The sequence below is a fragment of the Argiope bruennichi genome, chromosome 9, assembly GCF_947563725.1.
Source record: "Argiope bruennichi chromosome 9, qqArgBrue1.1, whole genome shotgun sequence".
NCBI classification, from domain to species: domain Eukaryota; kingdom Metazoa; phylum Arthropoda; class Arachnida; order Araneae; family Araneidae; genus Argiope; species Argiope bruennichi.
Genome location: NC_079159.1, coordinates 7,642,810 through 7,664,405, shown reverse-complemented (window position 1 = coordinate 7,664,405; position 21,596 = coordinate 7,642,810). Strand labels below are relative to the sequence as shown.

Here is a 21,596-nt window from a genome sequence, read left to right as displayed (position 1 = left end):
TCTTATTTTCTAATGCTATTAAGAAGTAGAAAGCACTCAATGAAGCTCTAGGATATTTGATTATTTTTTCTCTCCTTCAATCTAAATGTTAATTGTATTATTAAAAAAAGTGCTTTCTTTTATCAATAAGAAAGTGGATTAGTTCAGTTTCTATTAGTTTCAGATAAAAAGAGCCTTAACTTTAATTAGAATATATTGATAATACTTTTGATAAAGATATTATTTATAAATTATTATTTATGCTGCTTTTTTTATAAATTTATTGAAATTTTGTGTTTGTACTTAATATAACATTTACACACACTCACACACAAAAAAATCTACAGTTGAGATATATATGAGTACATCACTTGTGAGTATAACTATCTGTTCATGGTTACTGTGTTTCGATAAAGTTTGTTTATTTGATAGCCAATTTATTAGGATTCTACTAATAATGAAAAATAATTTACTTTAAATGTATAAATATTTTAATATAATAGAATAATATTTGTTTTGTGTAATGCTAATAAGTGGTTTTTTTGTATTATTAATTAGATGCTTGAAAATACAAATACTTCTTTTGGAGTTGTAGTATTACATTAGCTGTTTATTTACATGATCTTTGTTTTACTGTACACTTTTATACGCTGAATGTTGCTTAAAATGCATTTAAAAATTCATTTTTAGTGTTTAGAGATTCTTAAAAATATAATTTCTTGAATGTAATGATCATAACATTACTAATTACTTCAGAAAATTTTGTTCATATAAATAATTTATTTTGTAGCATATGGATACTCTATGATGTGTATAAAACTTTCTTATTAGAGAAGCAAAAAGAAGTTTTAACTTATTTTCCCCCCTAGACTGTATTGAATCATTGCTTTGATGACATTGAAAGGTTTGTTGTGAGACTACAGCATGCTGCAGCTGCATTCAAAGAGCTTGAGCGAAGGCAAAAGAGCAGGAAACACAAGAAAAAAGACATGGGAGGTAATGTACTTTGTCATTTAGAAATTACTACAGAGCATGTTTTTGTTTCCTAATGGGAAAATCTACTGTACCATATTTTTTTCACTCTTTGTAAGGATAGCGCAACTATTGGATTGCTAATTAGGATTTCCTTGCATTGTGTAAGGTGTCTAATCACCCTTTAAAAAGTTTTTCACTTTTATTTTGTGTGTGATATTTACCAATGGTGCAGTTTGTTTTTATCTTCTCTGATAATTTCACCTTTGGCTGATGAAAAAGAGAGCAGGTTTGATCTTAAAATGTTTTGGGGAAAAGGAGGTTGTGCTTTCCTGTGCCTTTTTCAAAATAACGCATCCCAAGAAGATATTTGAAATTTTGTCTATCCATAATCTAAAAATTGAAAATGTATTAATTTGTAGTATGAAATGCAAGAAAGATCTGGACGGTAAAATATTTGTGCAATGACAAATTTAGAAATTTTTCTGTTATGAAATTAATGGATTTTGTTTTCATAGTTTTATTCAATTTTTTAATATAACGACTACTTTTGAATATATGATCTCGTACATATACATTAAATAATTTCTTGCCTTTTTTTAGATGGTATGCTTAGTATTAGAGCAAAACCCCCACCTGAAAGAGAATTTGTTGATGTGTTACAGAAGTTCAAATTATCTTTTAACTTGTTGGTAAGACTGTTTTGACTTATTATAGTGAATGACTACAATTTCTGTCATGTTATTTTTTTTCTCCTTTAATATTTTCAAACTTTTTATTAAATAAACTGAATTCCCAGCTATTTTCTGCATTTATATTTTAATTTCTTCCATAAAATAATGTTTTTACATAATTTTCTTTAAAATGGTCTTGTGAATTAAGTTGATGTGTTTTTTTTTTAAATAGTTGTAACTTTTAAATAAAGTGTAATGGAAAGAATTTGCATAAAATGTATAAAAATTGTATTGCCTCTTGAGTAACATTTTTTAAAAAAGAAATTTAGCTGAAAAATTGCTTGTTTTTCAAAGCCACTGATGCATTCATTGAATTGCTTATTTTTTGCTTCATAATTATTTTGAAAGTTAAAATTTCTAAAAATAAAATTTCATAGGTGCATAAAAAGTTAGGCATTTTTTTATAATCCTTTTCCCTTATTCTTCCTATTACAAACATATACAAAATTGCAATTTTTTTAAGTAAACTGTATTGCTCAGGAATAAATAATGACAGTTGAAATTTATTTACAAATATATATTCTCTGAAATATAAACTTCTTGTAGGCTAAGCTGAAAAGTCATATTCATGATCCTAATGCTCCTGAGCTAGTGCACTTCCTCTTCACACCTCTTGCTCTGATCATTGATGCAGCTCGGGACTCTAATCACAGTGCCAACCTTGCAGCCAATGTCGTCAGTCCTTTGCTCACCAGAGATGCTATTGAGCTCCTGGCTAATTGTTGCACCTCAAAAGAAACAGATTTGTGGCATAGTTTAGGAGACTCATGGATCATCCCAAGGTAAATTTCCTCTCCCTTTATTTCCAAATTGTATAAAAATACTAAAAAATGAATATGGTGAAGAATTTGTTTAAATCTTTTTCTGTAATCAGCATAATTGTTTTGATGCAATACTGAATGTAGAAAAAAAGCAAGATCTTTACCATGCTGTATTAATATGTAATAAAAAAAATCTCTTTCAGTAATTGTAGTGTGTCTGCATTCAGTGATTAACATGAAATCGTTGAACTGAAATAAAAGAAAATAGTAAGAATTTTGGCTTTTATCAAAAAATTGCTCAATGGTGCTCATTTTTTTTTTTTTTTTTTTTTTAGTTGGTGGGCCATGTATTCTATTTTTATTGTATTGTTTAGATATAAAAAGTGCATTGACATTATTAACAACTTCATGTTTTTTTAAAAATATTATAACTTAAATAAATTTTCATGCCATTTGTATCTTTTTTTTTTTTTTTTTTTTTTGAAGATGTAAAATATTTACAGATTCACTTTGCTATTGCCAACATATTTTTGATTAAACTACTCGGAAGAGTTATGAGAAAGTGCTTATTGCTTAATAAGCCCTTATTTTCTGAATATTGCTAGGGGTTTATTGATTCATGATTTTAATTTTCTGTTTTTCAAAATCAAATACAATATGCATTTTAAATATTATCTAATTCATTTTATGGTTAAGTATGATTATATAAATATTTAGCAGATATTGTTTTATATTATAGAGATCAGTGGAAAGGGTACGAGAGCAGCTACAGGCCAGTATTCTCAAATGGTTGGGCACCTGAAAATCCTCTAGAAGAAAACAGCACTTTATCTCATAGGAGACCTGAGGTTAGTTATAGATAGATACATGTATTGCAAGATTCCATGGATTTTTTTAAATGTATTTTTTAATGGAATTTGTAGTCCATTTTTCTTCAAATTTATGTTGGCAATTAAGACAGTGAGAATCGAAACTATTAATTCAAGCGATAAAGTAGATTTGGAGGAAAGTGCTTAAAAAGTTAAAAGCAATTTCAAATAGTCTGTTTCTTTCTTCTTGTACTGGTTGTTTATAATTAAGCTAATATCACTACTACTTATCATAAACAATGAAAAGACCAAATATATGCCTGTACTAAGTAATGGAACTTCCCATGAATCCCATATAGAAATTGGCACTAACAAATTTAAAGTTGTTCAAAGTTTTACTCATCTTGGTTCTATAGTTACTGATGACAATAGCATAGTCAAGTATATTCAAGGTCTTTTAATGAATGCAAATAAAGCCTTTTATGGACTAAAATGATTATTATTTAAATACATACTTCTATCAAGAAATATAAAATTTTTACTATATAAAACTTTAATTAGACCAATACTTACCCATGGCTCTGAGACCTGGACCCTGACCAAAGCTGGAGAGAATGAAATAGCCACTTTTGAAAGAAATATTCTGCGAGCCATTCTTGGTGGGATAGAAACCAACAATATTTGGAGATGAAGATATAACTTTGAGCTTTATAAAATCTATAAAGAGCCTAATATTGTAAAGTTCATTAAAAAAATCGGATGAACTGGGCATATATTTAGAATCAACTCATATATTTAGAAAGGATGATGATTCCATATTTAAAAAAAAATAAATATTTTGCATAAACCTCTAACAAGTAGGAAAAAGGGGTAGACATAAAAGGGATAGGGGTAGAGGGAGTCAGTGGAGAAAGACTTTCTGGCTATCTAGGGAAGAAACTGGCACACAAGGGTCAAAAGTAGAATGTTCTGTGGGTGAAATGAATGCAGTGGAAAAGAATTCAGAGGAAGGCACTGGCCCATCTTGGGCTGTCTAGCCAAATATGATGATGAATAGCACTACTTAAACATCTGTTGTTTAATATTACAACTGAACTAGTATCATATGTAGTGAATATGAGGAAAAGGAATTTGTTACTCCAAAAGCTATCAACGGAAGTATATGACACTTAATACAAATTTCAACTTTATTAATTATTTTACTATTAAGTTCTTTTATGAAGTAAAAATTTATGGTGGAAATTAAAACAGTAAGAATAGAAACTATTAATTCAAGTGATGAAGAGTAGAAAGCTCTGAAAGGTATTATGAAAATGAGTTCTATTCAACATATGCTTAACTTTATCATAATGGGAATACCTCCGAAACTGTTTCACCCTATCAATAAATTTTACACTCTATATTGGTAATGTCCCAAACTTGACTACCTTGAAAAATAGCCTTGGTTATATTTAGTATTCCTTGCTATATTATATTCAACCATAGCAAATACTAGGCTCAACATGCTTCATTAAAATTGGCACATTGAAAGTAATTAATATAAAATGAATGCTCTGAATGAAACATGATATTCATTATTCATCGTCATTTAGTTCATACTTTTTTTATGCTTTTCCTTCACATGCTGTTTGTTTCATGTTACTTTTCAGATTTCCTCTTTTTTGGCCTCTTGGTCAATTTCATCCCTGCTATTAGAGACAACAATAAATTTTTTAATATTAATATATTTGAAATAAAAAAAAATGTAATCCTTTGGCTTTACAAGGAAAAATTTTTTTTTATTATAATCCTACTGAACAGAAATGGAATGTTATAAATGTTACTTATGTCCTTAAATTGCCAAATTTTTTAAAGTTTTAATTTTTAATATTTAAAAGTTATTTTAAAAATTAGTTTAGCTTTATTAAGTTAGGGAACTTTTTGCATTTAATTACTTTGAATATTCAATAATTCTTTATTGTTGCTTGTTATCGATTCACAGTCAGAAATGCGGGAACAAGACTATCAGCGAGTATTTGGACATTCTGAGAGAGATAGTCGTTTTGGAAGTGAATACTTTGGCAGTGAGCGAGGTGATGATGATCGAAATGAATCTCCAAGTGTTCCTGATCATCATCCACATTTACGCCCAGCTTTTGAACGTCCATATGAACACATGCCACCTGAAGCAAGGAGAGATTTTATTGATAGGTAAATGAGTCTGTTTATCATTTTATATAATAAAATAAGTTACATATTTGTTTCTGCATGATTTGATTTGGTTCTGTGTTTGGTATCTGTGATTAAATCTATAATTTTGTGAGAAATAATGATTTTAAATTATTCTGTTCCACAATAGATTTAATTTGAATCTTGGCAAAGTGCTATTTGGATGTATATGGTTATTTTTTGCTCTGAACTTTGCCGTTGCTAAAAGTAATTTATTTTTGGAGAATAATAATTTTTTATTCAAAAAGAAAAAAATTGGGGAATGTTAGCATAACTTGGTTACAAACTTAGATTTAAAAAAATTTCAATGTAGAAGTGTTAACTAGAGTGATGTTAAGAGTCTACCTGATAGAGGGTCATGATCTGCTTGACAGAAATGCACAACCTACTGCTATTTGGGGGAAGGGGTGTAATAATGATCCTCTCAAAATTTCACTGGGTCATTATTTATCTTCTAGTTAAATAGCCCATTGCATGAGCTAGATATCAAATTCTTTATAGGAATTTTTATTGTATAGTTTATTATTCTAGTTGTATGACTTTCAAAATAATTAATGTTGCTATAAATGGAGTTTGCCACAAAATCATGCAATTCTGTTCCTTTAATAAGGATCATTTAAAATTTAAATCTTTTCTCAAATAAAACTCATAAATAGAATCTGACAGTTGAATTATAAATTATTGACTTCCAATAAGATGAAATCTGTTAAAAAAGTTATTACAATATATAAATAAAATTTAACATTTCTCTTATTGCACTCATCTCAAAAACTTTTAAGATGTAAGAATAATAAAATATGTGATATATTTAAACATGAGAAAAGATTAAACTAAAATATTTACAAATAGTATATTTTTGCAACTATTTCTTGGACCCAACTGTATATTTACATTAAAAAAAAAGGGGCTTATAAATTAAAATAAATATCATAATACTAAGCAAACACATCAAAAAATAGCTGTGCTTGTTATGATTTATTGGGAAATATGATAAATCAATTTATATTGATAGTAGGTTTAATAATCTTAATGTTGCTGTAGTGTGTTTGAAATTTTCACTTTTGTATATGTTTATGTTTATATGTATGTAAATTCTCTGCTCTTTACTATTGTACTTAATATTTTGTATATAAGATCTTAGTTGACTACTCAATGATTTTTCCTCAATAGAAGAGATATGGTGTAGAATGCTAGTTCAGTGGCAATTTTGATGTTTTAAGTTTTCAGAAAAAGCAAATTCAATGGTCTAAATTTTATTTCATAAATTTAAAAAAAAAATCATATCATCCATGTCCATTTGCATCTGTCCCAAACTGGTCAAGGTTTGGTTATTAGGAGTACAGTTAAATTCAGCTTTATCAAGCTCAATTAACTTGATCAATTTGGCATTTAAGGTCTTGTGATTTGTTGCAGTGCAACTGATCACAAGCGACAGTATTTTCTGTCTTCAAAAATGTTTCTGACGGTGATACTAAGGTTTTTATGCTTAAAAGCATCTAGGACTAAGCTATTGATGTCTGCAAATTAAATCTCATGATGTTTGGAAAAATTAAAAAAAGTTAATAGAGATAAAATTGCTGAAATTTATTCTCAAAGATTTCCCACACAAAATATTTTTGGCCCAACATAGGAGGATATGGCCTCGCGCTGCTCCCCTCCTTGAGTGTTAGCAAAGCTGAAGAAATAGTGTGTATTAATGATAAACTGGTAATAATAGCAATTTTGCTAATAATAACTAATAATTGATGTTATAATTGCAGATGAAGGTGGTCATTTTTTTTTTTTTCAAATGGAATGTGTGAAATTAATCTACGTTAATGAAAATGTAATTTAATGGCATTTGCTTGTAATGATTTTCTTAGGGCTAATTGTATTTTTTAGTATATGGTCATTTCTAGAACCTTTGATTAATAATTTATATTTAATCTTATTTTAGGGAGCGAGATATGAGAGATCGAGATATGAGATCAGAGTTCAGCTCTGATTCCATTGAGCATTCCGAACTTCCCATGAGTCCCGAACGTCAATTTGATCGGCAACAAATGCAGTGGCTGGAAGACTTGAAGAGTCGGCGAGCTAAAATTGTTCAAGTTGTTTATCCACGGACGGCAAATAATGAAAAGGAGCTTACTGTTATCAGGGGAGAAATATTAGAGGTAAGAACAGAATTATTTGTGAGTTTTTATAAATTGATTAATCTACTTAGGTAAAAAAAAAAAAAAAAAAAAAAAAATTCAAACTCAACAGTTAAACTTGGCTATGCAGTCATCTTCCATTTAAAAAATTTAGTTGTTTTACTAAAACTTTATGAGAGGAATTCCAACTCTGTATTTTTTACAAATTTTTTAAATTGTAGTGTAAATAGCCTGTTGTGCAATGAATACAATTGGCTCATTTTTATACAGGAAACTACATATGTTGAAAGATAGTTTGCAACAATGAATTTGAGAATTCTTAAAATTATGATTGATACCTGTTAACAAATCTTTATTATTATCTAATCAATCAAACATATTTGCCATGTCAATTCAACGCACTTATAACCAATTTTGTATGATTAAATAATTTTGAGAAAGGGGGAAGTTTTTTTCACCTTATAGATTTATTGTTTATATTGTTACATTATTGCTTCCTTATTCAAAATTTTTTTTTTTTCCATTTGGATTGCATAAATTTTATTTGATCCTATTTCTTTTTGGAATAAAAAAATTACAAAAGTATTTAATAGGATGATTCATGTTTTTTTTAGGAAACTTTGATCTAAATTAATTCTAAATTTTAATAATTACTTATGAATTAATATCTTCATTTTTAATTAAAATGAATTTTTAGTGTGCTTTTTTTCCCCCCTAGAAAAAATAGAGCAAAAGATGCCATGTTAAAATAATTTGTTTTATTCCGAAAAGTATGATTTGTGTTTCAAATTAATATTGGTATTGCAAATCTTTTATTTTAGATTTATATTAATTCAGAATTTGGCTTCTAAAGAATTTATCTCGGCCATTATTTCTAGCTCATAAAAAGTGAAAAAATTTTATGTGGGTTATTATATTAACACAATTCTAAAACATATACATCAGTTGTAAAAGTATGAAAGTAAAATTATAGGTGGAATGAGGTACTAGTAAGATACTCTACAGATTACTGGAAATTTTCAAACTAGTTGCCTAATAATTTGAATAAGCCATTAGTTATTAAGAATAAATAACAAACTGTTAAATTATATAAAGAAATATTTTTTTAAAAATGTTCAGTTTTATATGTATGGATTTATTTCCATATACGATTTAAAAATTTTCCCATCATTTTATAAAATTCTTCAAATATTTTGAAATTCATAGTAATAATTAGGGTTTTAGTGGGGGGGGAAAACCCTGAAGTATTGTTGTAGTACTGATTTTATTTATTTATACATCTTTATTGGAATAAATAAAATTGTAAGATATCTTAAAACAGCTTTAGTTTTTATCTCTACAAATATAATCGGTATTTCAATTAAATAAAAGTATTAAACCACTGACAAACATTGGCAGAAAAGATTAAATATATTCTAGGACAAACGTTAATGTGCATTTTATGTTTTTATTGTAAAAACTCAGGATATTATCTATTTTATACTGGTTTTGATAGATTGGTGGTATGACTTAAGAATTGGCAGATAGAATAATCTATTATAAGTTAAGAGTTGGATATGATTGAAAATTTTCCAAGTCTGGTTATATTTTGATCCTTCATAACACCAAATTTACCACCCTGTCAAAGTTCAACAGAATCACATTTATCATAATTTTGGGGTTTTTTTCCTTCAAGATCTGATATTGGTTCCTTGCAATCAGTGCATATTTCTATTTGAGGTATATTGTCTGCTTATCAGAATCATGACTCGAATCATGATTTTAGGTTAGAATGATTTAATTTTAATATAATTTAAAATTAAAAAATATTTTAATTATATTCATATTTTGAATTGCAATAATTAACATAAACATTATGTTAATATTTCACCAAAAAATTTGAAGTAATAACTCCAATGTGTGTATGTATGTGTGTGCACATGCCATTTTGTTCCTTCCCTCCTCCAAACAATACCATCCAGTTCAGAGCATTCTAAATTACTTAAGTTGTCACAACATCATTTATCATTGTACTGAAAGTATCAACTGCAATACTCTTTCAGCTCTTCATATTTTATATAAAAAATACAATATTCAATTCATGCTATACAGCTCAATTTTCTCTCAACATCTTTTTAATTCAAAAAATCACTGTAATCTGTCTTAAAAGGAATTTAAGGTTATTTATAGATTTTTACATATATTAGTATATTTGCATTATCTATAAGCATTCAAAGAGATCATTAGTTTTTTTTTAGTTTTCAAAATATTGTACTTGTAAATCGATGCTAGTAAAAGAATACACATTCTTCAAATATACATTAAGTAATTTCTAATTAAAAACCCATAAAATGATGTTATAATGATGATGTTTACATCAAAACTAATTGGAATTATTTTCGGAACAGAAAGCATTTTGAAAATTGACTTCAGAATCATACAAATATAATTTTTTCAACTAAAACTGAATGATGCTTCTATCAAATTATTGATTTTGTAATTGTTTATCTTGACATGATCTTAAGACTTAAACTATTTTATCGGAATTTATTAATTTCCATTGTAAAACTATTTTATTGAACTTTATTAACTTTCATAGTAAGAAGATAACAGATTTTTAAATATTGATGCATCCTTAGAGCCTCATCTAAGTTTACCTATAAAGTGGATAATGATAATGTAACTAATGAGATCAAATGTTGTCTGAATTGAGGTATGCTTGTAAAAATTTTAAGTAGTGAGTCATTAAGTATTGGAGTTGTATGTATACTATTGATTATATTTACAATTTAATGTCATGGAGAGTTTCATTTATTTACTTAAAAAAATTTCCATCATACTATAGAAAGAGAACATAATAAATAGCCTTGTGTGACTTGACATTAATCTAAAATGATCCTCATAATAATTTTGCAGGTTTTGGATGATAGTCGTAAGTGGTGGAAAGCAAGAAACATGAGAGGACAAGTGGCTCATGTTCCACACACTATTGTTACACCTTATCCAGCATTAGATGATGATGTCTTCAATAATCCTGTTTATGGATCTACTGTAAGAAGCAACCGAGAAAATTACTACAGCACTGTATGTATCATATGTGTTAATAATTATTAAAATTTAATTTGATCATATTTTTTATTTGACATTCATATAATAAACATCTGTGGCAAATTTCCAATTAGGCAATTGGCTAGGGGCTCTCGAACTAAGGTAGATTTGCAAGTAGTTAAATTAAAAAGAAATGTTACTTGCCTATGAGTCAAATAAATAAATTTGTTGAGAATATAATTTTTATGAAATATTGAATATTAGAATAATATGAACATTATCAAGTATAATTGGTCAGTCTCGGGTGTATTTTTATACCTGCATTTAGCTATCATAGTACAAGTATAGAAAGTGCATAATATTTATGCTTTGCATCAGCTTAGATACATATGTGTAGAGTCATGAATACACTGTATTTGTGAGTCATTGCATATATTTTTATTTATTTGTATTTTCACAAAATCAGAATAAAATAAGTCAGTGTGTTGATAAATTTAAAAAAAATTCTAAAAGTTAGAATTAAATTGTTCAACTTAAGAAGAAGAATAAAGGCCCATAATATGTTTTACCTTGTGTTGCAAAAGTCACTGAGCATCTTATATTGTCAATATATATATATATATAAGTCATGTCATTGATTTCCTGTTTTAATTTGTGCTTTTTGTATATTCGTTATTTGATTCCTTGAAATAGAGAGAACTTGCATACTAATTTATTTCTTTTTTAAAATTAATAGAAAGGAAAGTTGGATTTTTTCTTTAATTTGGCCCATAATTAAATAAATTCTTTCCGTAAGTGTATAATTTTGGAAAAGCTAAACTTTTTTTAAATCGGTGATAAATTCAAACACTAATACAGGTCACATACTGAGATCTAAAATGAGATTGGTGATTAAAGCTAGAAGGAACTGCAAAATCTTAGTAGCTATATATTTTAAAATTACTCATTACAATGTGTTATCTTGTTCAGAACAATAACAGGTGTGTTTTCATGAAATAATTTGTAAAGAATATTGTCTTATATTATTTTGATGTTTCATAACTGAAATAATATCTGAAGGATGCTTGTGTAGGAAAAACTGCATAATTTTTATTAAAATTTTTGTTATATAGTTTTGCTTAAAGGCCTGCAAAAAATATTCACTATAAATCCTGTTTATGACACTCTTGATTTAGTTTTTGTTATTATTCTTATTAAATCTACTTATAAGTATTACTGATGTGAAGAAAATGTAGTTTCTTCTATTAAATGTAAGAATATTGATTTAATACAATTCAAAAGATTCTTTTTGTAAAATATTTTTTACATCTCTACTAGTATGTATTTGTAAGCTGATGCTGTAAAGCTAAAGAAATCAATTTTATATGCTATAAAAATTAAACATTGTATTAAAATTTTAAACTTTTTCAGGAGCATTCTCCAATTAAGGATCAATATTTAGAAGAAGGCACCACCCGTTCCCAAGATACTTCTCGCTCTCCCAATTCAGGTGGGCCACGATCTGCACCCGCTGACTGGGTGCGTCGGGAACGGCAGGGTAAGAAAGGAGAGTTTCGCTATTTCTGAATGTCTGCACCACAACCTCTCCCTCATCATGTGATTGTGTTATGTTAATGGCATCCAGTTTATTTTCCTTTGTGCTTTTACTAATAATCTAATGAAAAGAAAGAGACAATCCTTTGTGCAATAATGACTTTGTTTGTGTTGTGCATTTGGTATTTTCTTTGAAATTGTTTGAGTTTGGAAGCATTCTCGACGTCAAGCTGGTCCTTGATGTAACTTTGCATTTTTTTTTCCTTCAGATTTTTATTAAAAAAATGGATAACTCAACTGTAAACTTTCTTATTACTCACTAAATGGATTTGTTTGTGAATTGTACAATATGTGCTTTTGTTTACCTTCATTGCTTTTGTCCATTCAACTGTTCATTAGTTTTGTTCAAATGTCCTTATATACATATAAATATTGTCTGTGCTATATTGTGCTATCTTTGTAACGTTTTCTTCAACGTGTATTGCATAACAGTTGTTGGCTACAAATAATGTTGTGATTTTGTTCCCCCTCAAGGCAGTGCTTGAGGAAATATTTTAATGGTGTTTTTTTTTCAAAATATGCTATTGTCATATAATAAAAATGAACCAACACAGGTTTATGATGTTATAAAATTGGATTATCACATTTTGATACAGTGTTATGATAAAAAGTATCAAAATTTGTTAATGTAACTGAAGCATTTCCCTTTAGATGTATAGGAATAATCGTACCAAATGTGTACATTGTTAGATTAATTGTTATGAGATCTCATGTATTTTATAATTCATGGAAGTTAAGTTTTACTCTTCCTGTAATCATTGTTATTAGTGTTAGAATAATAAATATATGTATTCTCTCCCCTTTTTTAAAAATATCGTTATTTACTTGATTAGAGAATTCAATTTTTTTGCTATTCCAAACTAAGTTGCATGATCTGTTAATTGGTTAACATGTTCTGCAATAAAATACGTTACATGAAAACCATTCCATCATTTAAAAAGATGCTAAAAGTAGATGTTCTTAAAATAAGTAGGTAACTCCCTTCTTTTTAAGTATAAATTAAATATCAATTTTTTTGAAAGTGAAACCACTGTATATATTTGAAAATAATTGTTTTGTCCATTTGTTTATGCATTAAAATTATTCTTTTTTTATTTTATACTAAAAAAATGATTCACTATTTTTTTGCTAAAATTAGTAATTGTTGTGAATGAAAAAATTACTTAGGCAGTTATATTATTAAAGCTCATGCGATTTTTAAGATTTATACTGTTGTTGTATTTTACCAAAAAAAAAAAAGTCTGAAAATCGTTCTGATCAAATAATTATTCTACAAGATTGAGAAAAAGCTATTTTAAATTTTTAAATAATTTTGAAATCGAGCTTCACATCTTTATCATGTTTACATTTGTTATGCCTTAATCCTGTTATAAAAATTAATAGTTATTGCAGAGTTTAAAATTGATTGTTATGAAATATTGTATTATGAAGTTAATTAATTATATAAAATATTTACGTTTTAATTCCGTTGCAAGAATAACATTTCTGATTTAAATGAAATGTAAACTTTTTGTATTTGCATTTATTAATACTAGTGCTGGCAAACTAGTATAAAGGAAATGTTTTTGAATAAACTGCAAGGCAACTGATTTCTTTTAAAGCTGCTGCATCAATAATAATAATGTGTGGTTTATTCTTAACTTCATTTAGCTATTTTGAAAATGAGTACCTCTTTTTGTGTTACTGAATAAGTGTTTATATAAAACTGTTTGGCTCTGGTAAAATTTGTAAAAGTTTTTTATTTTACCTGTAATTCAATTTTTAATAAATATTTTATGAAACTGATGACCATTTGGGTATTATCTTTTCCAAAACTAGATAGAAAAGAATTTTTTTATGGATTTAAGAAAATGTTTGAGTTTCAATTTTTGGCTGGATCTATTTTAATTTTGATGAAGTTTGTTTTTAAAAAATTCAATCAGAAGTTTGTATTTTGTAATTCGAACTATATTACATTAATTATACTATACAAAAACTAAAGTTTAACAGTGTTCCAACTAAAAAAACATGTACAATATACAATTATGACTGTGAATGGTATGTATAGACATATTTTTCTAAAAAAGCAGATTTCAATGTTTTCATAATCGAATTTTTACATTCTCGAGATGGATGATTTTTCTTTATGTAATAATTCTAAAATATTCCTAACATCTTAAGTACTTTTTGGATTAATTTTTTTCATTTTATTATTCAATTAAATATACTTATTCTTCTATCTTATGTTTATGTTTGGCCCAATTCATTACTTTATGAAGTTCAGCTTTTTTTATTCCAAGTTTGTGTATAAAATTTGGATGTTCTTTCAATAAAATAATAAAATCTGTTAGAGGCACCTTTAATTTACCATAACTGAGTCAACAGATACTTGATAATTAGAAAATGTGATATCTTCTGGTTGTCAAGAAGACTCAGAGTGCTTAAATAGAAGAAGCTGCATAAGTTTGACTTATATCCTATTCATGGAAATGGGTTATGTTTCTGTAGGATTTAAAAACATGAAAGAAATATATCAATTTGGTATAAAGACTGTATATCAAATTTCACGTGCCTATTTCAGAGGGGGTTTCGAGTTACCTGTATCGCAGGCATTTTCCAAAAATGTGTTTTTTGAACTCTGGGAGATTTAAAACGTGGAATCTCGTCAAAATCGATTTTTTGAGGATTCCAATACTTTTTCTAGACTTCTTATACGAGAGAATAAAAAAAGGGCATGAAGCAAAATGTTTCATATTAAAAAGGTATTAAGATTATTTTTATTAAAATTTTACTGCTAAACTTAAGAATATAAATGATTAAACTGAAATAAAGGTTATATTTCTAATTTAGGATGTCACTAATGAAATTCACCATTTTGTGGTGTGTTTAAATTTTTAGACTTATGCTGTATATAACTAAAGGTTTTTAATGTTCAAACTATTAAAAGTGTGTGCAGAATTCAGTGTTTTGAGTTTTATTTTTAAAAATTGGATCATTTATGAACTTTTCGTCCTGATGTTTTTTTCAAGTCTGCTGATGCGTTAAATAGGCTCTTAAATACTTGAAAACGGCAGTTCAAGAATATCCATACAGATGTAATGTAACTATTAAAACTAATCATATGTATGAGTAAGGGTGAAAGAAGTTGGCCGTGAAATTTCATTTCGAAATGGCGCCAATTGACGCGTTTGTATATCATTAATCAGGAAATAAGGAACTTTTTTTTGCTTCTTTAATTATTTTATCCTATAGATATTTTCTTTTTTTATAGGCGTTGAAATTCTTAATCATGGAATCAAATTATTCTAGTCTAGGGCGATCAAATTTATTCAAATCATCAATGTGAAATTTACTGCTACCAGTCGAATATCCTCCCTCGAAGTAAAGGCGAGTGGAGTGCTATCTGGATACAGTTGAGTAATGCCAAGTCCATATTGGTAGCTTTCATTCGTCGTTCAAAATGGAAGGCTTGAATAGCTTATTTTCCAAGCTCGTGATTACAGTTTAATTGAGTTAATATTACAGGTTCTTATTTCGCTATAATAATTCTATTATATTGAACAGAAGAAAAAAATTGAATAGATTGAAAATTGCCATTTTTAGTCAAAGTTATTAGAGAATAAAAAATTAGGTACGTAGAAATCAGTTGCACTGTGAGGACACTCCACTTCCACCTAATGTTAAGTATTCGAATAAACATAAAATTTAGAGTTTTTTTAGAGATAGAAAATGTTTGCCCATGTTTGATATTTTATGAAGAATTTATGGCGTCGTATATTATATAAAAGATCCGAAATTTTAATTATTAAAAAAATTAAGCCCCCCCCCCTTTTTTTTAACAAGAAATGAAGAGATGATCACCTCTTAATCCTTTAGTCTTTAGCGTAATCATATATATATTTAAAAAAAAAAAAAAGAGTTAAGCCAGCGGGAATGGCTCCATCAAAACTTTCTCGCATATTCACTAATAAAGGTGCTATCCCTGATAACGTCTTACATGGCATTGCCTGACAATAGTTGCGAAATATTTACCTTTGACACGAATTTGTCAATTTTACTGAAAATGTCGTGTGATCCTTGGCGATTTTTTTGGCAATTAATTCCTGGTATGTGGTTAAAAGTATCCAAAAATCGAATTGGGTTTTTAGACCCGTTTTTTCCCAACCGATTGAAACAAACATTTGACACAAAACTACACTTGTAGTTATAAAATTCTATCCTGGATTTGATATGTTTAAGTCATTTCGATTTTTGAGCTATCGCGTCCACATGTTTCTGAAAGTAAGACCGACAGACGGCCAACCTCTTGTTGAATTTAGCACAAAATATGATAGGTGATGTAGATGTTAAATCAGTTTACCGAATTTTATCCATCTCTATCAAATTCGTTTTGTATTATTGTGCAGACTTATATTCGAACAATCGGACAGACAATCTTCTGCCGAATGGATTTTGCACAAAACTTGACAGAAATCTGCAATTTTGGTCTTAAGACTGTATACCAAATTTCATCCCACTAGGTTTTTGAGTTGTCTTTGTCACAGGCAGATATCTTCCAAAAATGTGTTGGTGGAACTCAGGGAGATCTGAAACGTGGAGATGCATGAAAACCTTAATTTGAAATTATTCAAGACTACAATATTTTTTCTATACTTCGTTTACGAGAAAGTACAAAGAGGATGTTGAAAAAACTTTTAACAGCTAAAAGTAATTTTACTTGTTATTATAAAGTATCCATACATTTTAATAAAAAATATTTATCTCTTCTTTTAACTGCAATGGAAAAAACAAAATATCTTGAGAAATTTTTCAAAATTACTTTGTAATTTTGATGGGATTTTTTTTTTTTTTTTTTTTTTTCCCCTGAAGGAAGAGACATAGTATTAACTATACTATGCCAAATGAGTGGTAAAATAATATGAATTTAAAAGAATAAAATTTTTAAAAAATGTATAAAAGTACATTAAAATATTAACAAGTTTTAAATGCGATAATAAAACTTGATGGATTTTAAAAATGCCAAAAAATGAATGCAAAGCGTTTAGAAAGTAAAGATAATGCAATGATAGTTGATATTAATATGAAAAAAGTTCCTGAAGTCGGGTACTGAAATTATGCATTCTATTAACACATGTCGGACAAACATTTGACGGTTTGCGAGCACAAAGGCGGCTGTTCTCCTAACACCAAGTGAATAGGAATGAATCTAATATACCCAATGCATAAACGAGTTTAAACTTTTTATTTTTCTGTTCGCTAATGGAGGTCAAGACTACACCAAAATATAACAGTTTCAAGTTCGTTGTCAGTCTCAAGGTCCCATCGGCCATTTGAAATAAAAAAGAAAGCTTTTTATTTTGTTTCTTTACATCGCTCATAGTGGCAATTTTGTAACCTTTTCTGATCATCCATTACTTAAAATTCCAACATGAGATAGTATTTAAAAGATTAAAATAGTGAAGAAACTAGAAATCTCTTTCTCTCTCTCTGTATATATATATATGCCATCAAAAACATAACTTGTAAAAAAAAAACCAAGTCTCGCATCTCAGTTCTTCTATCGTAAAAAGTTGTGAGATCCATGTAAAACCAAGTCGGTCAATTTATTCAGTCCCTACTTAAGGGTCCTTCTGTCTTAAGTTATGACGTAATTAGCTAACCTAACAACATCTTATAGTGACTATATCAATATTAAAAATCTTTTATGGTTTAAATAAATAGATTGACTTGGCCATCGCATGAAAACAGAATGTATCTTTACATTAAATTAGACATATTATTTACGTTATTACATTACATTATTACAGCAATTTACATTAACATATTATATTAAATTAGATTGTTTAGTGCGATTGCCAAGTCAATCTATTTATTTAAACCATAAAAGATTTTTAATATTGATATGGTCACTATACGATGTTGTTAGGTTAGATAATTACGTATTAACTTAAGACAGAAGGAAGACAGAAGGAAGACGGAAGGATCCTTAAGTAGGGACTGAATAAATGGACCGACTTGGTATTACATGGATCTAACAAATTTTTACGATAGAAGAACTGAGATGCGAGACTTGGTTTTTTTTACAAGTTATGTTTTTAATGGCATCTCATTTCTTTTTGTAGATAGTCCTTTTCTTATTTTTGTATGTAGTCTTCCTCTTTTTCTTTTCCTGTACTACTTGAGCTTCAGCTACAGTTTTTCTCAAAGCCCACTCCCTGTCTCTATGGGTTTTTCTCGTAAGTTTTGATGTTACAATTTTTGACAAGTCTGGACGGTAAATGCTTCTTAGTCTGTTGTATTCACAAATTGAGGATTGTTGCGCTTTAATACTTCCAAAGTCGACATTTATTCGATGTAAGCCGTCCAAACTTGTAACTCTCGAAAGTGAAACATAAGCTTGACCGGATGTGAATACTGCAGAACCTATATCCATCAGTGCATTATTCAGACTTAGGACCTGACTTTTGTGTATAGTTATAGCATAGGCTATGCATATGGGAAACTGTTCGCGATGAACATAAGCTCTATTAATAATTTCAAATTTAGTTTTGACCGGACTAGGCTCGTAAACATGTTCTTTTTAAATGTAATGTATATTTTCTTAATTATTTTTGTATTTTCCGGATCAACCTTTACTCTTTGCACTATACCGATAGAACCATTAATTAAACCAAGACTCTCGTCAATATTTCGCCTTAACATGACTTTTGCTCCTATTTTTATAATTATGTCCTCTTCCAGGCCTGCAGTCATAGAAGCATCGTCTTCATATTTTTTTATGCATTCACGAGCTCTTTTTGTTAGGTATCTGAGGCAATCTATGCTATCTACAGCTGTAAGTTTTATTTCGGGATGTGGAAGAGATTTCAGCATTGCAGTATTTAATTGTTGACACATGGTTTTTGTAGGTAATAAGCAAACGGTATCATCAGGAAGTTACGACAGGTGTTCAATTATTTCAATTAATCTGTTTTCATTTGAATTGGATTTGAGAGTTGTTAATGTAGTCGAGAGTAAGTCGCGGTCTTTTTGTGTAGTCACACCTAATCTTATTCTATTTAGTATTTCAACAAAGTCAGAATCATTGAGCTGTCGCATGTTAATTGTAAGTTCATCGTATATGAACAGTTCAATCCGCAGATTCGGTATACTGAGGGAACCTAACAACTTGTTAGTTTCAGCATTTGCTAGTTTTTTCAAAAGGACTTTTCTCTTACCGGTGGAATCTGTAAGAGATCTCCGAAAACTACAAGATGTTTTTTTCCAAACCACCCATTCTGATCGTCGCTTGTGTCGAATATTTCAGATAAGCGTAAATGAATATATGTTAAAGTAACGTTGGATATCATCGACACTAAGTCTATGATAAACAACACTACTTCTTTCAAATCTGAACTCAGAACTTGGAGCACTTCATCAGAAAGTGGCTTGTACTTAGTGTGTTTGCTTGTGTTCTACAGGCAGCTTCAATAGTCTATGTATAGTCAATCCATTCACTTGAATGCAGCTATTCTTGTTGAGCACTAACTGCCTTTTTTTTTTTTTTTTTAAATACGTCTTAACCCAAACTTTCAAAGTTTTTATTAAAAAGCTCTTTCCAGTTCCACCCACAAAACAGTGTAAAACGTCAGCGTTATTATCAGTTCTATCCATTTTATTTCTGATCATATCGAAGACTCTTTTTTGATCGGCATTAAGTTTTGCGATCATACTTTGAAGATCAGTTTGCTCTTCTTCTACCAGATTGATTCTCTGAAAGTCACCCATTGCGTTTGCAGCTTCCACAGCTTCAAATTGAATTACTTCAAATTAGATATTGTTACAAACCTGTAATTTTGTTTCCCAGTGCGAATAGTGTCATCATAAGAAAGACCGTTTTACAGTAATCTGTATTGGATGCTGTCGGATGCCGAGCCAGTGATCCCAGAGCTTGGTGACAAACTTGGCGACCATTTGGCGACTTGGCGAAGAATTTGCCGACAAAATGGATAATTCTCGAAACTTCGAGAAATTTAATGATCTGTCCATTATTACACGCATATTTTAGTTTTTCCTTGATTTATACACTAAACACTAATTGTATTCTAAATTTGAAGCTTCTATGTCTGCTAGAAGTGCCTTAGAGTTTTGATGATCGGTCAGTCAGTCACTGACAAAATTCACAAACTTTGACTAGTTATAATTCTTAAACTAATGGTTCAAATTTAATGGAATTTAAAATATACCGTGTTTATATAATGCCTGCTTGGTTACTGAAAATTCAGGCTTCTAGTTTTTATCCACAACGACGTTATAGGGGGTCGAAAATGGCCTGAACTGCTTCGAGAAAAGGATGGTACGGCCTTGCCGCTTGTTTTTGCTCGACTTGGCGGTTGCACTGCCGTGCCCCCAGATAAAGTTGGCGTAGCATAATAATAGCTTTTACATTTATTGTTGAATGATACAGTGAAATGTAAGCAAATCACTATGCTAACATTTCACACAGTTTTATTGATTATTGAAAAGCCAATAAAAACACTCTTTAACTTCAAAATTGAATGCTTTTATAGCAGCATTCTATTCAATGTTTCGCTTAGCTAATTAATGGAGGGACGTTAATGAAAGGGCTTTCTTTTACATTTTTTTTACTTCATTAAGTAGAGGAAATGTAAAAGAAATAGGCGTTAAAAAAATTAAGAGAAAAATTGACAAGCGTTGAAATAGGCTTATTGTCGTAGATATTAATTGTTTAGAAAGTCAATAATCTGCACGAATAAGTTGGTTTCCAAAGACGGCTAAAGGCGGATCTATTGTTAAAAAGATCTAAAAGCCTTTAGACCAAAGGATGTTTATGAGGATGAGCATAAAATGATTCTAACAATTATAAAGTCCCCATACAATGAACTGTTTTTCCAGGCTATTAGAAATTTCAAAACAAATTAAGAAATTACAAAACAAATAAATGGATTTGTTTCTGTAATGAAAACGGATCCATACCTGGGAAGACAGCAGTAAAAGAGACATGTCTAACTGATTTTGATATGTCTGTATAGATTGGAATAAAATTTTGATAATATTGTCTGTATTCAAAGAAAATTTATCGATAGACAATATCAACTACATCAGATATGATAAAAATTTCAAAGGAATTTAAATATAATGTACTTCGGGAATTTTCAAAAGCGGAAATTCATTTTTGGCTGTGGAATTCCATGGAGATACAGAAAATTTAAATCTTAAAATGTTATGAACTGTTGTAAAAACACAGGTATGAATGATTTCCTGACATCTTGCAAGCGAACTAGAAGGGTTTGAAATTATAGATGATTCAGAAATTCGAATCGTCTTCATTAATCTGTCATATACTGATGCCACGATTTTCTTCCCTTGTTCAAACTAAAGAAGAAATATTCTGTTCAA

The 21,596-nt window shown here is 28.8% G+C and overlaps 1 protein-coding gene across 3 annotated transcripts in view; it reads left to right on the top strand.

The window, feature by feature from the left end:
• Positions 1-21,596, top strand: part of LOC129983684 (epidermal growth factor receptor kinase substrate 8-like) — a 107,114-nt gene that overhangs the window by 69,914 nt on the left and 15,604 nt on the right. For all 3 annotated transcript variants that reach the window (XM_056093268.1, XM_056093266.1, XM_056093267.1), the window contains exons 10-17: positions 849-975; positions 1,555-1,643; positions 2,232-2,467; positions 3,186-3,294; positions 5,237-5,445; positions 7,400-7,619; positions 10,494-10,661; positions 12,036-12,162. In XM_056093268.1, the coding sequence (XP_055949243.1) occupies positions 849-975; positions 1,555-1,643; positions 2,232-2,467; positions 3,186-3,294; positions 5,237-5,445; positions 7,400-7,619; positions 10,494-10,661; positions 12,036-12,162 (1,285 nt within the window). The remainder of the gene's footprint in view (positions 1-848; positions 976-1,554; positions 1,644-2,231; positions 2,468-3,185; positions 3,295-5,236; positions 5,446-7,399; positions 7,620-10,493; positions 10,662-12,035; positions 12,163-21,596) is intronic.